General features: G+C 51.5%; 2 protein-coding genes across 3 annotated transcripts; both read right to left on the bottom strand.

Moving 5' to 3' along the window:
* Positions 1 to 7,257: 7,257 nt before the first annotated feature.
* On the bottom strand, positions 7,258 to 13,581 carry LOC310966848 (uncharacterized protein; the record flags this gene model as incomplete). The annotated part of the gene is made up of 3 exons (XM_083940777.1): positions 7,258 to 13,360; positions 13,431 to 13,525; positions 13,564 to 13,581. The coding sequence occupies 3 exons, from the start codon at positions 13,579 to 13,581 to the stop codon at positions 12,001 to 12,003; spliced, it is 1,473 nt and encodes a 490-aa protein (XP_083796903.1). The 3' UTR covers positions 7,258 to 12,000.
* Positions 13,339 to 14,986, bottom strand: LOC310966619 (microtubule-associated serine/threonine-protein kinase 2-like). 2 transcript variants are annotated; one of them, XM_083940409.1, is made up of 5 exons: positions 14,869 to 14,986; positions 14,652 to 14,789; positions 14,324 to 14,511; positions 13,672 to 14,213; positions 13,339 to 13,525 (listed from the first exon to the last, which is right to left on the bottom strand). In XM_083940409.1, the coding sequence occupies exons 2-4, from the start codon at positions 14,696 to 14,698 to the stop codon at positions 13,930 to 13,932; spliced, it is 519 nt and encodes a 172-aa protein (XP_083796535.1). In that variant the 5' UTR covers positions 14,699 to 14,789; positions 14,869 to 14,986; the 3' UTR covers positions 13,339 to 13,525; positions 13,672 to 13,929. The 2 variants fall into 2 exon arrangements, with proteins under 2 accessions (XP_083796535.1, XP_083796536.1); XM_083940410.1 differs by having other exon boundaries at positions 13,515 to 13,525; positions 13,615 to 14,213.
* Positions 14,987 to 16,937: the final 1,951 nt, after the last annotated feature.

Genomic DNA, 16,937 nt, shown 5'->3' with positions numbered 1-16,937 from the left:
TTCATCACCCACGCTTCACACGTCGCGGTAGATTGATGCGTGATATCCAACACGTGTTAAAAAGCCCCTAACGCCATGTGGTCGTGTCTGAATTTTAGTGATTTAAACTCATAAATGAGCTTTTAATGTAAAATAATTTACAAATACGCGTCAAAATATCTGAATATGGGGAATATTCAGTCACGCGTCGGCGCCGCACCTGGCCCCAGGAGTGTAAACACAGCCGGGAGAGCGGGAGGCACATCTGTATTCAGTACAGGTATACGAGTAAGTGTGTGTGTGTGTGTGTGTGTGTGTGTGTGTGTGTGTGTGTGCCTCGCTCTCCCCGGGGCGTTGCGTGGCCGCACTGTGAGGACGGGATCTTTTATCTTGGCTGACGTCCCAATCAATCAGCCAGACACTGATGGAGACCCAGGGTGCCCACACACTCTCACACACACACACACACACACACACACACACACACACACACACACACACACACACACACACACACACACACACACACACACACACACACACACACACTCACACACACACATCTGGAGCTCTTAACCCCTTCCTATCTGTCCTTTGTTGAACAGCAGCGTCTTTGTTCACAGAGTCAGGAGGGAGGTCCTGATTGTGTGTCTGTGTGCTCACCTTTAACACACACACACACACACACAGACACACACACACACAGATGAGCTCAGTGGGAGACTCTTCTCTGATGTGGAACGTCAGGTAAAATCCTTAACGATGTCCTTTGTTAACTCTGCGGGGGTGAAATCATGCGAGGAAAAGGTCGCGTCACATGAACAACAACATTAAAGTGATTTTCATTTTAGAGAAGCCGCGTCACACTGCGCTCATGCAGAGCAGTTCATACGTTCATTTCCTTTTATTTCCATCAACAACACCCTCGTTAAGTACGGAGACAATTCTACCTCCATAGTTTAGTCCTCAGTCTGTTCATTGGAAATATGTAAAACCACTTAGGGCGCACTCACACTGTCCTTCCGCACCGGGCCAAAACAGGTTTTACGGGTAAAGTCTAGTGCCTTTGACCAGTGTGAGTGCAACCGCTCCGCGCATAACTGCGGCCAGCTGGCCGTCCACAGCACGTTTGGGAGAGGTGGGCTTTAGTAAAGCACGTTTGCACATGTACGAGCACGAGGCCTACAGCGGTTCTGAGGTAATTTCCTGTGCGCCTGTTGGGACGTAGAAAAAAGAAGGAGGGACCATGCGCGGACATTTCAAACAATGGCGGTGAAAGGTTCACGTTGGTGTGATGCGGAGGTGGAGTGTTTACTGCAGATTTGGTCGATGAAAAGATTCAAAAACAGTCGACAAGACGCACAAAAACTCTGAGGTCTACGGAAAGAGATATTCAAGATATTCAATCTCTAATTTCACTTTCCCATTCAGGCGACACAGGAGAAATCGCAATAATCAAAGTTTGTTTGATGTTTTATCATAAAGGTGGAAGAAGACGAAGAAAAGGAGAGAGAGAGAGACACAAAGACAGAGATGCAAGCAACCACAAAAGTAACAGTACCTATAATAATATCTATAGTAATGTGAATATGACTCATATGTTATGGCAGTTAATACAGCAGGATAGTAGAAACAAGCACAACCACTCTAGCTTTTTGACTGGGTCTCGTCAGTCCTAACGTGTCCCTCCCAGGAGTGTGAAAACAAAAAGCATCAGCCTCAACAACTAATTCATCCTGGATAACCAGTTACAGCCGTTTCTGACCATGTGGCCATAGCTAGCATCTGTTGCATTATTGTGCTAATTCATTGCATCCTATAATGCTACTCCTGTGTACATGTGCATGAGGAAGTCCCGCGTCCGGTGGCGTACACTGACACACACATGCCCGATGTATGTGAACGGTGTGTGATGTGAATTCACCCGGCCTAGAATCAGAACACATTAGCGTGGATGTAGCCTCGGCATGTGGACGTAAACCCGAGGGACAGGTTTACGAAAAAGACCAATGAAGGAAACCATCAACGTGAGATGGGATTGAGTCACGGATCGACTTTGGCTCTTTGTGACTCAGCAGTAACGTGATAGGATGAGAATAAAGAGACAAAGTGGAGGAAAATAACAGGAAAGAGAGTTTTTAAGTCAACGTGTCGGAGCCTTTCGGGAGAAGTCCTGAAGATGATGAATGGAAAGGAGCCCGCGGAAGACGAGGTAGGAGGTTAAGAGCCGCGATGCACCGATGGAAGATGGAAGATTACGTCGACAGCGGCCGGCTCTGTCCTGGAATGACTTCTGCGGCTTCAGCGAAGAGCAAACTTCGACTCTTTCCTCTCAGACACATTCATCGATTGGAACAGAAACGTCCGCTCAGCCCCCGCGACGATCCGTCTCTGTTCCTCTCCACAATGGCAGCTATTTCATGTGCTATTAGTCTCATAGGCGCCATCATCTCGGGTGCGGCGGGATGGACGTTACAGTGGCCATACATCAGCCACAACAGGCCTCATTAAGTACCTGGCACCTGCTGCCTACTGAGACCAATTAGAACAGTGGGAGTAATGGAAGGTAATCTCTCTATGCCAGGGCCTCGGCCAATCACAAGCCAGATTTAATCACCTCGGTCCGCTCATTAACGATGATGATGAGATGAAAACAGAACTAACTTTGTTCTTTTGTTCTCCCCCGTAGCTGATAATGACCGAGGGGGGGGGGGGCGGTCTAAGAAGGAGGGCAAGAAAATGAAAGAATGGGACTTTAAGTAGAGATAGATGTCGACCAAGCAGCCGGGTCATTCCTTTCAAAGAGGCATTGTTTTAAAAACGATCCATAAAGTTTGTGTTGTAAATCTTCGGCCCACGTCTGTCGCGCTAAAACAGATGTGGAAGGTAAAAACTCGAGACGGGGGCGACTCAACTCTCTGCGTTTTAATTTTGTTTTCAGCTAAAATATTAAATATTAAAAATGCTCAACAGTCAATGTTGACAAGCTGTACTCTCGTCTCTGTAGCTAGCGTTAGCCAGATACAGTCCGTTCCAGCACAACTCTATTGCTAGCTAACGTGAGCCAGATACAATACATTCCCCCAGAACTCTGTGGCTAGCTAACGTTAGCCCAATACAGTCTGTTCCCTCACAACTTTGTAGCAAGCTAACATTAGCCAGATACAGTTTATTACCCCACAACTCTGTAGCTAGTTAACGTTAGCAATATACAATCAATTCCCCCACAACTCTGTGGCCAGCTAACATTAGCCAGATACAGTTTATTACCCCACAACTCTGTAGCTAGTTAACGTTAGCAACATACAATCAATTCCCCCACAACTCTGTAGCCAGCTAATGTTAGCCAGATACAATCCATTCCCACTACAACTCTGTAGCTAGTTAATGTTAGCCGGATACAATCATTCAAAATTGCAGCTTGCTAACATTAGCCAGACACAATCCATTCCCCTACAACTCTGTAGCTAGCTAACATTAGCCTGTTACAGTCTGTTCCCTCACAACTTTGTAGCTAGCTAACATTAGCCAGTTACAGTTTATTACCCCACAGCTTTGTAGCTAGCTAACTTTAGCCAGTAGCTAGTGTTAGGGTCTACTTAAGCCTATTTGCCGGGGATTTGGGCAGAATGCTCCTCAGCGCTTCAGTTTCTCAGTTAGTTTCATTGTTGCAGACGAAAATTTGGGCACAAGGTGATTTATTTTTGTCCTGGGTTGAAATTTAAACCAGACTGTGAAGGTCAATCGTTGTGCTCTTGATATAATTATATATATAACTGATTTAGAGCGAATCCAAGGAGAGAAAAGTGAGAAATTAAATCCACAGCCAAACATTTAATGGATTAATCCGCCTTCATCTCATCATGCAAACAAACTCTACGTCATAAGAGACACTAATTAACCTCATTTATGTGAGACCTCCGAGGTGCAGGACCCCCGTAAAACCGCTCACATTTTGCACGTTTACTGTCAGGTAACGACTCCAAAAGTTAAAGGCACGTCTGCATCTGATGGCTTCAGTCGTCGTGTTTGACTGACGACACGAGGCCCGGCCCAAACACGGGTCAACTCCATATATTTGAGTCTTGTTTCCTCCTTTTACATTCCACCGTCTGCCCTTCTCCCTCCTTCCCTCTCTCCCCCTCCCGTCCTCCCGTCCTCCCTGGCAGCCTGGAATGAATTTGCCCGGTCATGTAGAGCCGTGTCAGAGCGAGGCGAAGCTGGCAATTCATCACCCCGCTCTCCCTGCCTGTCACTGCTCCTCCGCGCTCTTTTTCCCCCTCCTGTGTGCGCGTGTAGGACGGCTGTTCGCCTGCTGTCAGAGCTCCTCGCCACAACCATGTGTACCTCCGTCCCCTCAGGACCTCCAGTAAAGACTGAGAGAGGCCCTTCGCTCTCCCGCTCCACTCTGACAGCTCCCCGCGGACGCCTGGATGGATGGAAGGAATCGAGACGGGGAAGTAGGGTGAGGCAGGAGGAGGGAGGGGGGGACCCAATTATCCCAGAATTCAGCGGTGGGTGGTGTTTAAATCAGGCGGTGTGACCCCTGACCTCGGCAGTTCATTGGCGGGAGAGCGGGGTGCTTTAGCAGGAAGCTGCCCCGGCCGCGTGGAAAGTTAATGGAGCTCCATTTTACCGCCATTTTCTTCCCGGAGGAGCGGCAGCCCTGCGGCGCTGCACAGATTAGCCATTACCCCCGCCATAAACGCACCGCCCGCCCCGCTGAAGTTGTCTCTTAAGACCATTAAGACGCCAGAAATCTCCTGCAGACGGACACACACACCCAGCGGCCCGTCGGCTCATTTGAAGCCCCATTACGGCGCCGCGCTGCGAAGGAACGCACAGCTTAACTGAGCGGATGAAGCCACTTTACTGATAACACGCGGAACTGCAGCGAAAATGAGTTTACAGATAATTTACTGCCACTTTCCTGCTCACACTCTGCAGACGGACGGGACGTGATGAGGACAGATGAGTGGGAATCAAACGTGTGGCATGAGGCGGGAGAGAGAGAGAGAGAGAGAGAGAGAGAGAGAGAGAGAGAGAGAGAGAGAGAGAGAGAGAGAGAGAGAGAGAGAGAGAGAGAGAGAGAGAGAGAGAGAGAGAGAGAGATGCTGCCACCGCTGTCCGACCTGAAGATATTTGTGTGTTCCTGGAGGCGTGGGTTCGAATCCCACTTCTGACACAATATTAATGGGGCGGCAGTAGCTCAGTAGGTGACATAGGTGACTCGGCTGGGAACCGGAGGGTTGCCGGCCCGAGTCCCTGTGTGGACCATGAATGGAGCGCGGACTGGTGGCTGGAGAGGTGCCAGTTCATCTCCTAGGCACTGCAGAGGTGCCGTTGAGCAAGGCACCGAACCCCCCAACTGCTCGGGGCTCCGATCCATTTGCAGCCCCCTCGCTCTGACATCTCTGCATTAATTGCATGTATATAGGTCCTGTGTGTGTGTGTGTGTGTGTGTGTGCGTGTGTGTAACCTGAATAATAATAGAGTGAAAAAATCGAACTAATAAAGGAATTCTTCTTCTTCTTCTGCTTGTTCTTCTTATGAGACCACAGACACATTTCCACACTGCGGACATTAAATTAAACTAACTTACGAGAAAACCGGCTGAATTGTGAACAGAATCGTTCGCCTTCGTACTTTATCTGTTGCAGCAGAGAACGAGGGGGGAACCATCACGTGCGGCGACTGTGGCTCAGTTGGTTAAAGCGAGTCGGCCAATGTCCGAAGGGTCCTACTTGTGTCCTTCTTGTGTCATGGTCGTTGTGTCCTTGGGCAAGACGCTTCACCCACCTTGCCTCGTGTGAATGTGTGTAACTGCTGTATGTTTGAGGAGGTGGTCGAGGGGCCGTAGGCGCTGATTGGCTGCCACGCGTCCGTCAGTCTGTCCCAGGGCAGCTGTGACTACTGCGTACTTTACCACCACCGTGTAGGTCTGTGTGAATGAATGGACCCTGGACGCCTTGAGCACTGAGGAAGGCGCTTTATAAATCAAAGCCATAATAATAATAATAATAATCACAGACTGTAGAAAACATGGACTTCAAGCCTCGAGTCTCCTGTGACGGCACCTGTCCCTCAACGCTGCACGCCCTTAATTATGCAGAACTTTAAGCCTTAATTAAGTTTATTCAATTTTCAATTCAATTCAGTTTTATTTACAGTGCCAAATCCTAACCAAAGTGATCTCAGGACACTTTACAGAGCAGGTAAAGACCACACTCTATGACTTATTTATGATTTAACCTATTTTCCGCATTATAAGGCGCATAGAACAGACGCTACAGTGGAGGCTGGGGTTACGTTCTGCATCCATTAGATGGAGCTGCTCTAAAGGGAACGTCAACACAACAGTCAGGGGAGGTCGTCTTGTTGCTTCCTCCACTTCGGCACCATTGATTGGTTCATGTTCAACTCTCTGGCTGCTGCTCTATTCCCGTGTTCTAAGAGATCATAACTCATATTTTCATGCCAGAATATTCAAAACTAGTTGTGTTAAAGTTGCAGTGTCTAATATAACTCTACACGCAGGGGAGTAACGTTTACGGCCTGTTCTTTGACGTTTTATCGCGCACAGATTGCGTCTCCAGGGGCGACGCCATCGTTCTCCGACTTCTCTCGGTGAGGTCGGGGTCGGTGGAGGTTCCCCGAGTTTGTGAGTTGGAGGTACGAATGTTCCGACCTCCCACGGCACTGGAACGCAGCATTGTTTCCTTGTAAATTATTATTATTTAGTTATTAGTTTAGCTGCAGTGTCCCTTTAGTGACTAAACTTAACTAAACATACACAAAAGTCATATTTCTTACGTTATAATAAAAACCCGTGGATGTGAACAGGTTCGAACAGTGGCGTCTGTGTTGTGACGAGGTTGATCCAACGACGTGGTTCCTTCGTTTCAGACTTATTGTCTTGTAAATTATTATTATTTGGTTATTAGTTTAGCTGCAGTGTCCCTGCTGCACTGTTGGAGTAAAGCGTCTGCGGCGACCGGAGCGGACCTGATGTCTTTGCAGCAGCAGCCTGAGGCTCCGTTTACACCTGCACACACACTCATCATCATTCAGTGTTTGAGCGCAGCGGCACACAAACGCCGCCTTAATGTAAAAAGCATCACGCGGGACATAAAAGGTGACGATGAAACATCATCAAACACAATCAAGACGCTGCAGAAACCAAAGGTGTACATAAAAAAACCTTTATTATTGTTGTAAGGTAAGATCGACAACAACATGCTTTTACCACGATAAAAAATAAAAAGATATTGCACTGGATTTACTCGAGCAATGCTCTCTCTCTCTCTCTCTCTCTCTTAACGTCGCTCTGAAGCTTTTACGGCACACACACACACACGACTCCTCCTCCTCCTCTTCGTCGCTCGTTAAAGACGAACACAGAACAGCCCGGAAACGCGGCCCTCGTCTGTGAAGGGCGCTTTCCTCACACAGGGAACGAGCTCGACGGGCCGCACGTCACAACGGAATCTCACGGAACGGGGTTCAGACATGTGTGTGTGTGCGTGTGTGTGTGAGTGTGTGTGTGTGTGTGTGGTATCAGGGCTTCACCTCGTACCTCATGTGGCGGCGTGCAGCTTCAGAATCCTCCATTTTGAAACGTTCCTAATCCTGGTTTTGGTCCAAACTGCAGACTTTTACTGACGCCTGCAGCTTAAAAAAACGTCCTCATCTTAATCTAAACTGGCACAAAGTAACGTTTGAAGGTGAAGAAGTGTGTTCTGGTGGATTCGGACTTCATTAATGAGCTCAGATGTGCACGGAAACGTTTGGACCGGTCAACGTTTCGGCGTTCAAACGATCAGAAATGTGAGATTTCATGAACCTGTTTCGGCACAAAGTGAAGTTTTCCAAACGTGCTGCAGCTGTTTGGGCAAATTCCATCCCTTTAAAACCAGACGGGACGTAATGAACGAACTGCAATTCATCTATTTGATTGTATTCTGTTTAAATATCTGTCCGCGCTCAGCGTTCATCACTGCGTCACTCTGCGTCTCTGAACTCTGAAGCTGCTGCGACGCAAACGTCTTAACAAAGTTCATCTTGTGTTGGTTACGAGGCTGTCGGAGTTCCCCCCACCTGTTCTCGTTAATCAGGTCAAATGTGTCCCTGAAATGAGCTTTATCTTGAATACTTTGGGTTGTTTTATCCGATGCTTCCTAATTTAAATCAAAATGTACAGATTATATCGGCACTCGTGTGTTTGTACATTTAAACTTCTTCGTTGAACGCTAAAAAGAAAGTTTCTATTTCTTTGCCTTTTTGTTTCTGAACCTCTCAAATCCTGGGATCACCGGGATGGGCCGGGGAGTGTGTGTGAGTGTGTGTGTGTGTGTGTGTGTGTGTGTGTGTGTGTGTGTGTGTGGTCAACGGGCGCAGGGCTTTAGATTAATGACTCCACCAGGGAACATGACACTCGCTTCACTCTCCAGCAGATGGTTCGACCATCAACTCTACACTCGGGAGAAGACTGAAGCCGGCACCGCTGCGTTAGATGGCACCAGTATTGATCCGTGTGTGTGTGTGTGTGTGTGTATCTGTGTGTGTATTCCAGTTACATGCAGATGCGCAACTGCAGCTGAAGTCGAGCGCGGAACTTCACGACGTAAAAACAGAAACTCTGAAGAGATTTAGAGGTCCGGTCTGACGGCGTTTCATTGAATCTGAATCCACGACGGACGCAGGATCGGCCTCAGGGTCCAGAGAGTTCACCACCCTGAAACCAGGTCCGAACCAAAACCATCTCCCCTTGGACACAGGATCGGCCTCAGGGTTCAGAGAGTTCACCACCCTGGAACCGGGTCCGAACCAAAACCATCTCCTCTTGTTTTAAAACGTTGTCAGCGTTCGTGAGTCTGTGCGTGGTCGATCGCAAACCCTCTGATTCCCTGGTGGTGCCGCGCTAAGAGGCGAGGCGTTTGTGCCGCGTGTGTGAATAACATCTGATGCTTAAACGCACACTGCAGATAAACCCGCAGAGGTCGACAGCTCTGACTACAGGAGCTGCCTCCTCCTCACGATTCTCTCCGTCGCTGATGTGTTCCACAGACGCACCTGTTAACTCGCTCCTGCAGCGCAACGTGCACGGGATGACTCTGCCACGTGTGCGCCGGATCTTCCTCCTTACACACACACACACACGCGACCTCTCCGTCGCACAGCTGAACATCAACATACCCACACCTGTCGGTAATCCTCCACGGCTGTCAGAGGAGGTCTGATTGCTACAGGCAACAACAAGAAACACACAAAGAAAGATACAAAACAGGAACATGTAAACATATCACAGATTGCCAAAGTCGGTTTTAACGGCGTCCTTTAAACGGAGAGCTCTTTGTTAAACCGCGTTCGCTCCAACAGTGACACGAGCTCCGGTGAAGGCGCCGAAGCACCGGAGGAGCTTCAGTTCATCTGAAACATCCTGCTTTTACGGAAAAGGTACGACACGAGTGGACTCGTCAACGGAAAAGGTTAAAAATGTCAAACAAACCAAAGGAAAAATGGATTTTTCGCTCTCAAACGTACAGTTAGAGTCAGGGAGGACGACAGAGACGGGATCAAAGGTGGTACGACCCAGGGAAGGAACAGGAAACCATGAGGATTTGATTCAAACAGGCCGAACGCACCTCCACCAGCTCCACCAGCTCCACCAGCTCCACCAGCTCCACCAGCTCCACCAGCTCCCCCTTCAGTGATGCGTTTGTCTTTTTCATTCGACAAATGAGATTAAAGTTCTGTGCAAAGCCGGACGCCGGACGCCCGACTCACACGTGCAGAGCTCAGCCACGTCCACAGGTAGCAGGGTGTTAAAACACACACACGCACGCGCACACACACACACGCACACACACTCAGGGTATAAAACAGAGTCACAACAGAACTTTAAATATGCGTATACACAGATAACCATGCACAGACACTCTCTCTCTCTCCCTCACGCACACGAATACACAGGAAAGTCGGACGACTCCGCACGATTAGAGGCAGAGAAACAAAGGAACCACACAGCAAAGTTGGTCCAGACACCAAATAAAACCCACAACCAACCCGGGGGCTAGAAATAAAAAGACAGGAAGTGCTTGTAAAAATCCGTCTGAGCACGCTCAGTTTGGAGGAGCGTGCAGGTGAGCAATAAAATAAAATCAGGTGTGTTTTTGAATCTGTTTCTGTTTGTGTGTTTGGGAGTTAAACGCTCGTCTCCACACTTGGTTCATTTGGAGCATTTCCACCCCCCCACAGTTTGGGACGGGTGAACACAGCGATCGCACCCGGGTACGAGACACAAGGAGCGGGCCGCGAACGCAGACAACGCAGCACAACGCAGCAGGTCGTCACACAGAGAGCAGACTCGCATTGTGCATGACAGGACGCCGCCGCAGTTTACCATAACGACCAAGGAGCTGGTACAGACGGGTCACGGGTCGACCTGGAGCGGTGATGAAGATGTAAAAAAGGCTTTTTTTGTGGGAAATCCGTGCGTGAGAACAGAACGTGTGAACACAGACGAACCTTTGAATCACTTCAGCTCCGATTCAGAACAAAACAAAGGAAGTGAAGACGGCTCAAAGGTCCAGCGTTCACACACAGATCTGATCCGCGCGCAGACGGCGAGAGAAGAGAAGAACCACAACGAGGAAGTCTTTTAATCCCTCGTCCAAAGCATTTGGTTTTGTGTTGGAAACTACGAGCTACAGCCGAGACTCTGCAACCAGCAACACGTGCCAGTGAGTGGGCGACGCTCTTTGCTGATAAAACACTTTTAAGAAATCAACTGAAAGACTTTAAAGGCATCAGAGAAAGTCTCCTCGAACACCTTTAGATGATAAATGAGAACGGTCTGTGCTGAAAGAGGCCGTTAATAAAGCCTAACGTGTCACCGCTCACGCAGGGTTTCCTGTTATTGACCATGTTCAGATCCTCCAAGAGAACTTTCACGTATTTAAAGTTCACTCATCAGCACATGAAAGCAGCTTCGATGAGGGGCCGTAATCGCTCAAAGTGCAAATTAAGGAGCTTTTACGGCGTCTTTTTGAGTAGTTTGAAGTCCTTTTATTGTGAAGGTCAGGAAGTAGTGGGAGGTGAAGAGTGTTGACGTTAACTTGGACGACCATCTTTGTCCTTCTGACGAGAAAAAGCTACAGGAAGTGGTTAAAACGGTCTTTTAACAGAAATTTTGATCGAATTTCAGCCAAAAACGGTGAAACAATGAGTGAGGAGCAAAGATTTAAAGTGTAGATACAGTCGATGCAGACTTGATACATTGACGCTAATCTATTCAAGTACATTTATATTTATTATTATTATTGTTTATTATAAATGCAGCACTGAAGCTCCTCAGAATCTCTTCACGTCGCTGAACCCCACCTGAGTCTGTACTCTCTCTCTGCAGGCCCGCGGTGTCGGATCACCAGGGGCGAGAGCCAGAACGAGGATTTCATTTGGCCTAGTTAGCGTTGCAGCTTAAGCCCTGATGAAAACACTGTAATGCATTTACGCAGACTGCTAAACATACGCTGCACTTTATTGCTGAGGCACAATCTTCTTCCAGTTGCGGCTGAGCGGACGAAGACGAAGGGCGAGGAGGGACGGGAGGAGGAGAAGTGTGTGTTCAAACGCCAAGACGGAGAAAACGAGGCAGCGCAAGAGCGGGAAAGGTGTGTAACGCGTCGACATCTGGAATCGTGTGCGCACGGACCGCTGAGCTCTTTATTTCTAGCCCCCTGCACAAAATAAACCAACGAAAACAAAAAACACCAGCTCGCCGTCGTCGTCTGAAAGCAGGAAACCGAAGAGTCAGGACACCGAATGAACCCACACCAACGTTACGAGCACAGAACAGCTGGAATGGAACGGGGGCGACCACGTGTGTCTCTGCTTCTCCGTCTCTCTGATTAGTGCGCTGTTACTAATGTGTTTTCTGTCAAACATGCAGTTTGTGAGCTCTAAAGCCCCCGCCAGCACTGAGTGGTGTGATCTGTACATTTTTGTTGGGGTTCTGCGCTGCTACGTCTTCTTGGTGGTTGCTTTGTCTTGTTGCGAGGAGGCGGGTACGCCGCTGGCGGCGGTGGCGGTCGTCGTCGCTGTCGTCGTCTGGGGTTTGGGCTTCTTGCTCTGTGGCTCAGATGCTGCGGAGGAGATGGTGTTCGCGTTGAGGGCCGGCTGAGCGGCCGCTGCTCCGAGACGCTGCACGGGCGCGGACGCAGCCGCCTCGTCCCTGCCTGCAGGCCCTAATGTGGGCCTTTCTGCGACGTCCTTGCAGGACGATGGCGGTAGGACTGCAAAGTCTGAGGGTTTGGCCGACGGGGAGGCTGCGAGGGTCGGGAGCTGTTTAAAGGGAAATGAGATGGCGTCCGTTGGCGGGACTTCCGGGGTGCCACCTCTTGATGGTTTCTGCTCCTTCTGGCTCTTGTCCGCGGCGGCGCTCAGCTTGACTGGACCCAGAACGCTCTTAGCCACCGTCGCAAGCTGGGACACGACTTTGTCCACGGCGCTCTCGGGGGCTGGGACCGGGGAGCTGCAGCCGGAACTGGAGCCAGAGGTGGACGAGGGCGACGCACCTAGACTGGCAGCAGCCGCAGCGCACAGCCTCCGGTTGTCGGCCTCCTTCTTCTCCTTGGGGATGCCCGGAGAGGAGCAGGAGGCGCGTGGAGACTCCTGGCTGTCGAGGGGTTGGCAGTCTGTCGCAGTGGTGGTGGTTCTGGAGTCCGTGGTGATCGTGGGGGTTCTGTAGACGGTCGTACTTGTGGTGACGGCGGTAGCAGGGGCTGTGGCTCCAGGGCTGTCCAGGGTTTGCTCCCCTGCCCTGGGCTCTGACGGTGCAGTCTTCCGTGCTTGTGGAGGAGTTGGCTTGAGGAAAGTGTCCTTGCTGACTGAGATGAACGCACTGCCCGGGGTGGAGAAGGGAAGGGGGCCTGGGATGGGTTTTGCGGGTCCGCTTGGCTCAAGAACCTTCCTCTCTTGCCTCGCGCCGCCTTCTGCGGAGGAGGCAGCTCTTGTGTCTTTCACTCCCAGAGAGGAGGCGCCCTGCCCGGGCTTCGTCTCTGTGACAGAGGGGAGGGTGTGCGAGGGCGTGGGCCTGCCTACCTGCGAGGGCCCCGTGTGGCTGAAGGTGGCGTGCGGGGTGCAGGGGGAGAGGCAGAGGGACGGCAGCGTGCCTCCGGGTCCTGTTCTCACGGTGGTGGGCCTCAGCAGGGGCGGAGGGGTGAAGGTCGCCCCCCTGCGTCCGTCTTGGCTGTCCTCAGAGCCCTCGTCCGTCTCGTCCTCGACGAGTCGACCTCGTGGATGGCGTCTTGCTTCTGCAGCGATTCCCTCCGCTCGGCCCGGGTCCTGTCGGATGGCGGACAGCTTGTCCTTCAGGCTTGCTCTTCCCGGGGGCCAGGCCCAGCGAGCCGGACACGGAGCCGTGGGCGCCGTCCCCTTCCTGGCGCCCTAACTTCCTGGATGAGGAGGAGGAGGAGGAGTGTTTCTGCAGGCTGCCCTTCTCCACGCCGCGTCCTGCTGAGGACAGCAGACCCTCACTGGCTGACTCCTGCAGGTGGGGAACAAGACACAGGACATGTTTGAGACCTGACGCAGAAAGATCATCTCCAGGATCATTTAATGAATTATTATTTTTACCAATTTCCAGCTTTTCCAGGACGCGTGAGAACCCTGATTAAGGGGATGAACCCGTACCTGAAGGCTCTGTAGGCTCGGTTCTCTCTGCAGAATCTCCTTCTTGAACTCTGAATGTGAGATGTCCAGACTGTGTTTCGGCTCCCTACGGCCGCTCCCGCTGCAGCCGCCGCCCCCCCGGAGGGAGACGAGGGGGGGTTAGAGAGGGAGGAGGCCAGCTTCTCGGCCGACTGCACTCTCTTGAGGAGCGGAGAGCGCGGCGGCTCTGCGCTCTTCGGCCTGGATATCTGCCTCACCAGGGGAGGGGAGGAGTGAGCTTCACGGGGAACGACTGACCCACGGCCGCCTGCGCCAGAGCGTGGTGGCCGGGCAGAGGGGAGGGGGGAGCGCTGTGGCGAGCTGCTCTGAGGGGTGGGCGAAGGCGTACGGGCCAGAGGGGAGAGGGGGATGTTGCCAGCAGACTTGCGTCGGGGCGAGCGGTACTGGCGCTGGAGCTTCGGGGGCGAGGCCGTGCAGGGAGCTGGGCCGGATGTGGCCGGAGCTCGCCGGGGAGTTTGGGACGCTGGAGCTGGGAGAGCTGCTCTGAGATGAGTTTCCACCGACTGAGAGGGAGCACGGAGAGAATGGATGAACAATAATTATTATTTTATATGCAAAGTAAGTAGATTTCTAGATCTATAGTGTCCTCGTCCACTTGACTACTGTCTCTTACCTGAGTGGGCGGAGTCCGGCGTGGACCTGTAGCCCTGTGTCGGGCTCCGTGGCGACAGGTTGTGCGTGGGCGAGCCGGGGCCGCTCTCCCCAGAGGACAGAGAGCGGTTCAGGGAGGACAGACTGCGGCTGGTGTGGAGGAGAGACGCCTGCTTGGTGATCTTCCTGAATAGAGACGTCCTCTTCTTACTGCGGGAGAAGAAGATAAACGCACACACACACACACACACACACACACGTGAAAGCTCACTCGACGAATCCCAAAGTGAAACACACACATGAAGTGGTGTTCGACACAACGCGTGTGTGTGTGTGTGTGTGTGTCCCACCTGTCCTGGCCCTCCTTGGTCTTGGTCTTCTTGTTGCGTCTCGCCATCTTGGACTTGTGGCTCGTCTTGCGGGCGGGGCCGACCTTGATGGACGTGTTCTCAAACGGGGGTAGCAGCGATGGACACTTTGGGTCCGCTCTGAAGGACAGACGTGGACCTCAGTGTGTGAGTGAGTGTGTGTGTGAGAGTGTGTGTGTGTGTGTGTGTGTGTGTGTACCTTCAGTATGAGCTCCACCACCTCTGTGTGAACCAGACCGTGAACCGGCTCCCCATTGACTTGGGTGATCAGGTCTCCCTCCCTCAGCCCCGCTTCGTGGGCCGGACCGCCCTCCTCCACGTGCTGAGAGAGAGAGAGAGAGAGAGAGGGAGAGAGAGAGAGGAGGAGGAGAGAGAGAGAGAGAGAGAAGAGAGAAAGAAAGAGGAGGGGGGAGAGGGAGAGAGAGAGAGAGAGAGGGAGAGAGAGAGAGAGAGGGAGAGAGAGAGGGAGAGAGAGAGAGAGAGAGGGGAGAGGGGGAGGGAGAGGGAGAGGGAGAGAGAGAGAGGAGAGAGAGAGAGAGGGAGAGGGAGAAGGGAGAGAGAGAGGGGGGGGGGGGAGAGGGAGAGGGAGAGAGAGAGAGAGAGAGAGAGGAGGGAGAGATGTATTTAACCCTGCTGTTGTTTACTGTTGTTTGCTGCCATCTTCTGTCAACAACCAGAATGTGCTCAGGGTTCAAACCCATTTCTGGGACTTTCCTAATAATAATAATAATAATAATAATAATAATAATAATAATATAATATAATATTAATCTCACTGGTGCAACAGAATGGGATCACAGCACACACTAATATGTCCCTGTGTGTTACAGTGTGCCGCTCCTAGACGTGGTACGGTTGCACTCACACTGGTCAAAGGAACCAGACTTTAGCCGTGGAACGTGTTTGGGCACGGTACGGAGGCACAGTGTGAGTGCGCCCTTCGTTTGTCTGTGGGACTCACCCAGACCATGTGGTGCACCGTGTAGATGTCAGAGTCTCCCATGTACACCCGGATGGCCCTCAGGGTGAAGCCGTACTTCTTGCCCGCTCTGTGGATCACGATGGGGGGCTTGACGCTGGTCACGGCCGGGGACAGGTCTCGGCTCGGCGAGGAGTCCCGCGACGAGGGGTTTGACGACAGCGAGTGGGGCGACATCGGGCTGGCCAGCGGCGAGGCCCCGTGGTGATCTGAGAACACGACATCCTTTAATTTGTCTGCTTTTGTTTAATTCTTCTACATTTTCTAAATAAGATCCATTAACCTGACACACTGACCTGCAGGATCATCAGCGACAGCGTGGTGGCGGACGCCGACTTGATGACCTTGTTGAGCGGGCGGGAGCTGGACGGCGCCGCGTGTTTGTCTCCGTCTCCAGACAGCAGCCGATGGCGAGCCCTGCGAGCCGCCAGGTCGCTGATGGCTCTGGGAGTGGACGGGGAGTCGCTGTCCGCTGCGGCTTTGGCAGCTGCGCCGTTGCCTCTGTGGCCGCGGTCGCACACGTCACCTGAACTGCCGGCTGCAGGAACAAGAGAAGAGCGAGGGCGGCGTTGAACTCTGATGCTTTCTGAAACTTCCACACACGTCTTTGGACAAATCCTACAGAAAGTTTGTAAACGACAGCGTAGCTTTTCCTCTACGGCGTGCGTTTGTACTGACGTGTGAGCGCGGCCTTGCTCAGCTGACCGGAGGTGGAGGTGGAGCCCGGCGTGGTGGGAGACTCGTCCAGCTTCAGCTCTCGCTCCACCGGGAGCTCTGGGATGGCGAGGGGCAGCTCGTCACAGCGCGGGCCCCTCACCGCGCTCAGACCCAACAGGCTGGGACTCTTACGACTTCCTGCAGCACCTGAGAGACCAAGGAAACTGCGTCAGCACGTGTTACAGCTCATTATACTCAGTTTTCAAAGGAAATCTATTAATTTATCGGCAACTACGTCAACTCTCTACATTTCTACACCCAAACATCTTTAAGTTTTGGGTTTTAGGCCGAGGTTTGATCCGGTTCTGCAGGTTTAAGTCGCTGCTGTCGGCTCTGAAACCCTCCCACGGACACTGAACTCTCTGTTTTGTGACTTTCAAGCTGCATGGAGAAGATACAACATCCAAAATACTCCAGCAACACTTGTGATGATCATCTTTAATTTTGAATTATGATTTTGTCTTCCAACGAACGTAATACAAAACAATCGAGATAAAACGAATATTGCGCTGTCTGTGCTGTGCGTGTTTGTGTGCTGTGCGTGTGTGCTGTGGGCGTGGCTTCTGCTCCAC

This window comes from Echiichthys vipera, assembly GCF_963691815.1.
Source record: "Echiichthys vipera genome assembly, chromosome: 3".
NCBI classification, from domain to species: Eukaryota; Metazoa; Chordata; class Actinopteri; order Perciformes; family Trachinidae; genus Echiichthys; species Echiichthys vipera.
This window is presented reverse-complemented; position numbering and strand designations above follow the sequence as displayed.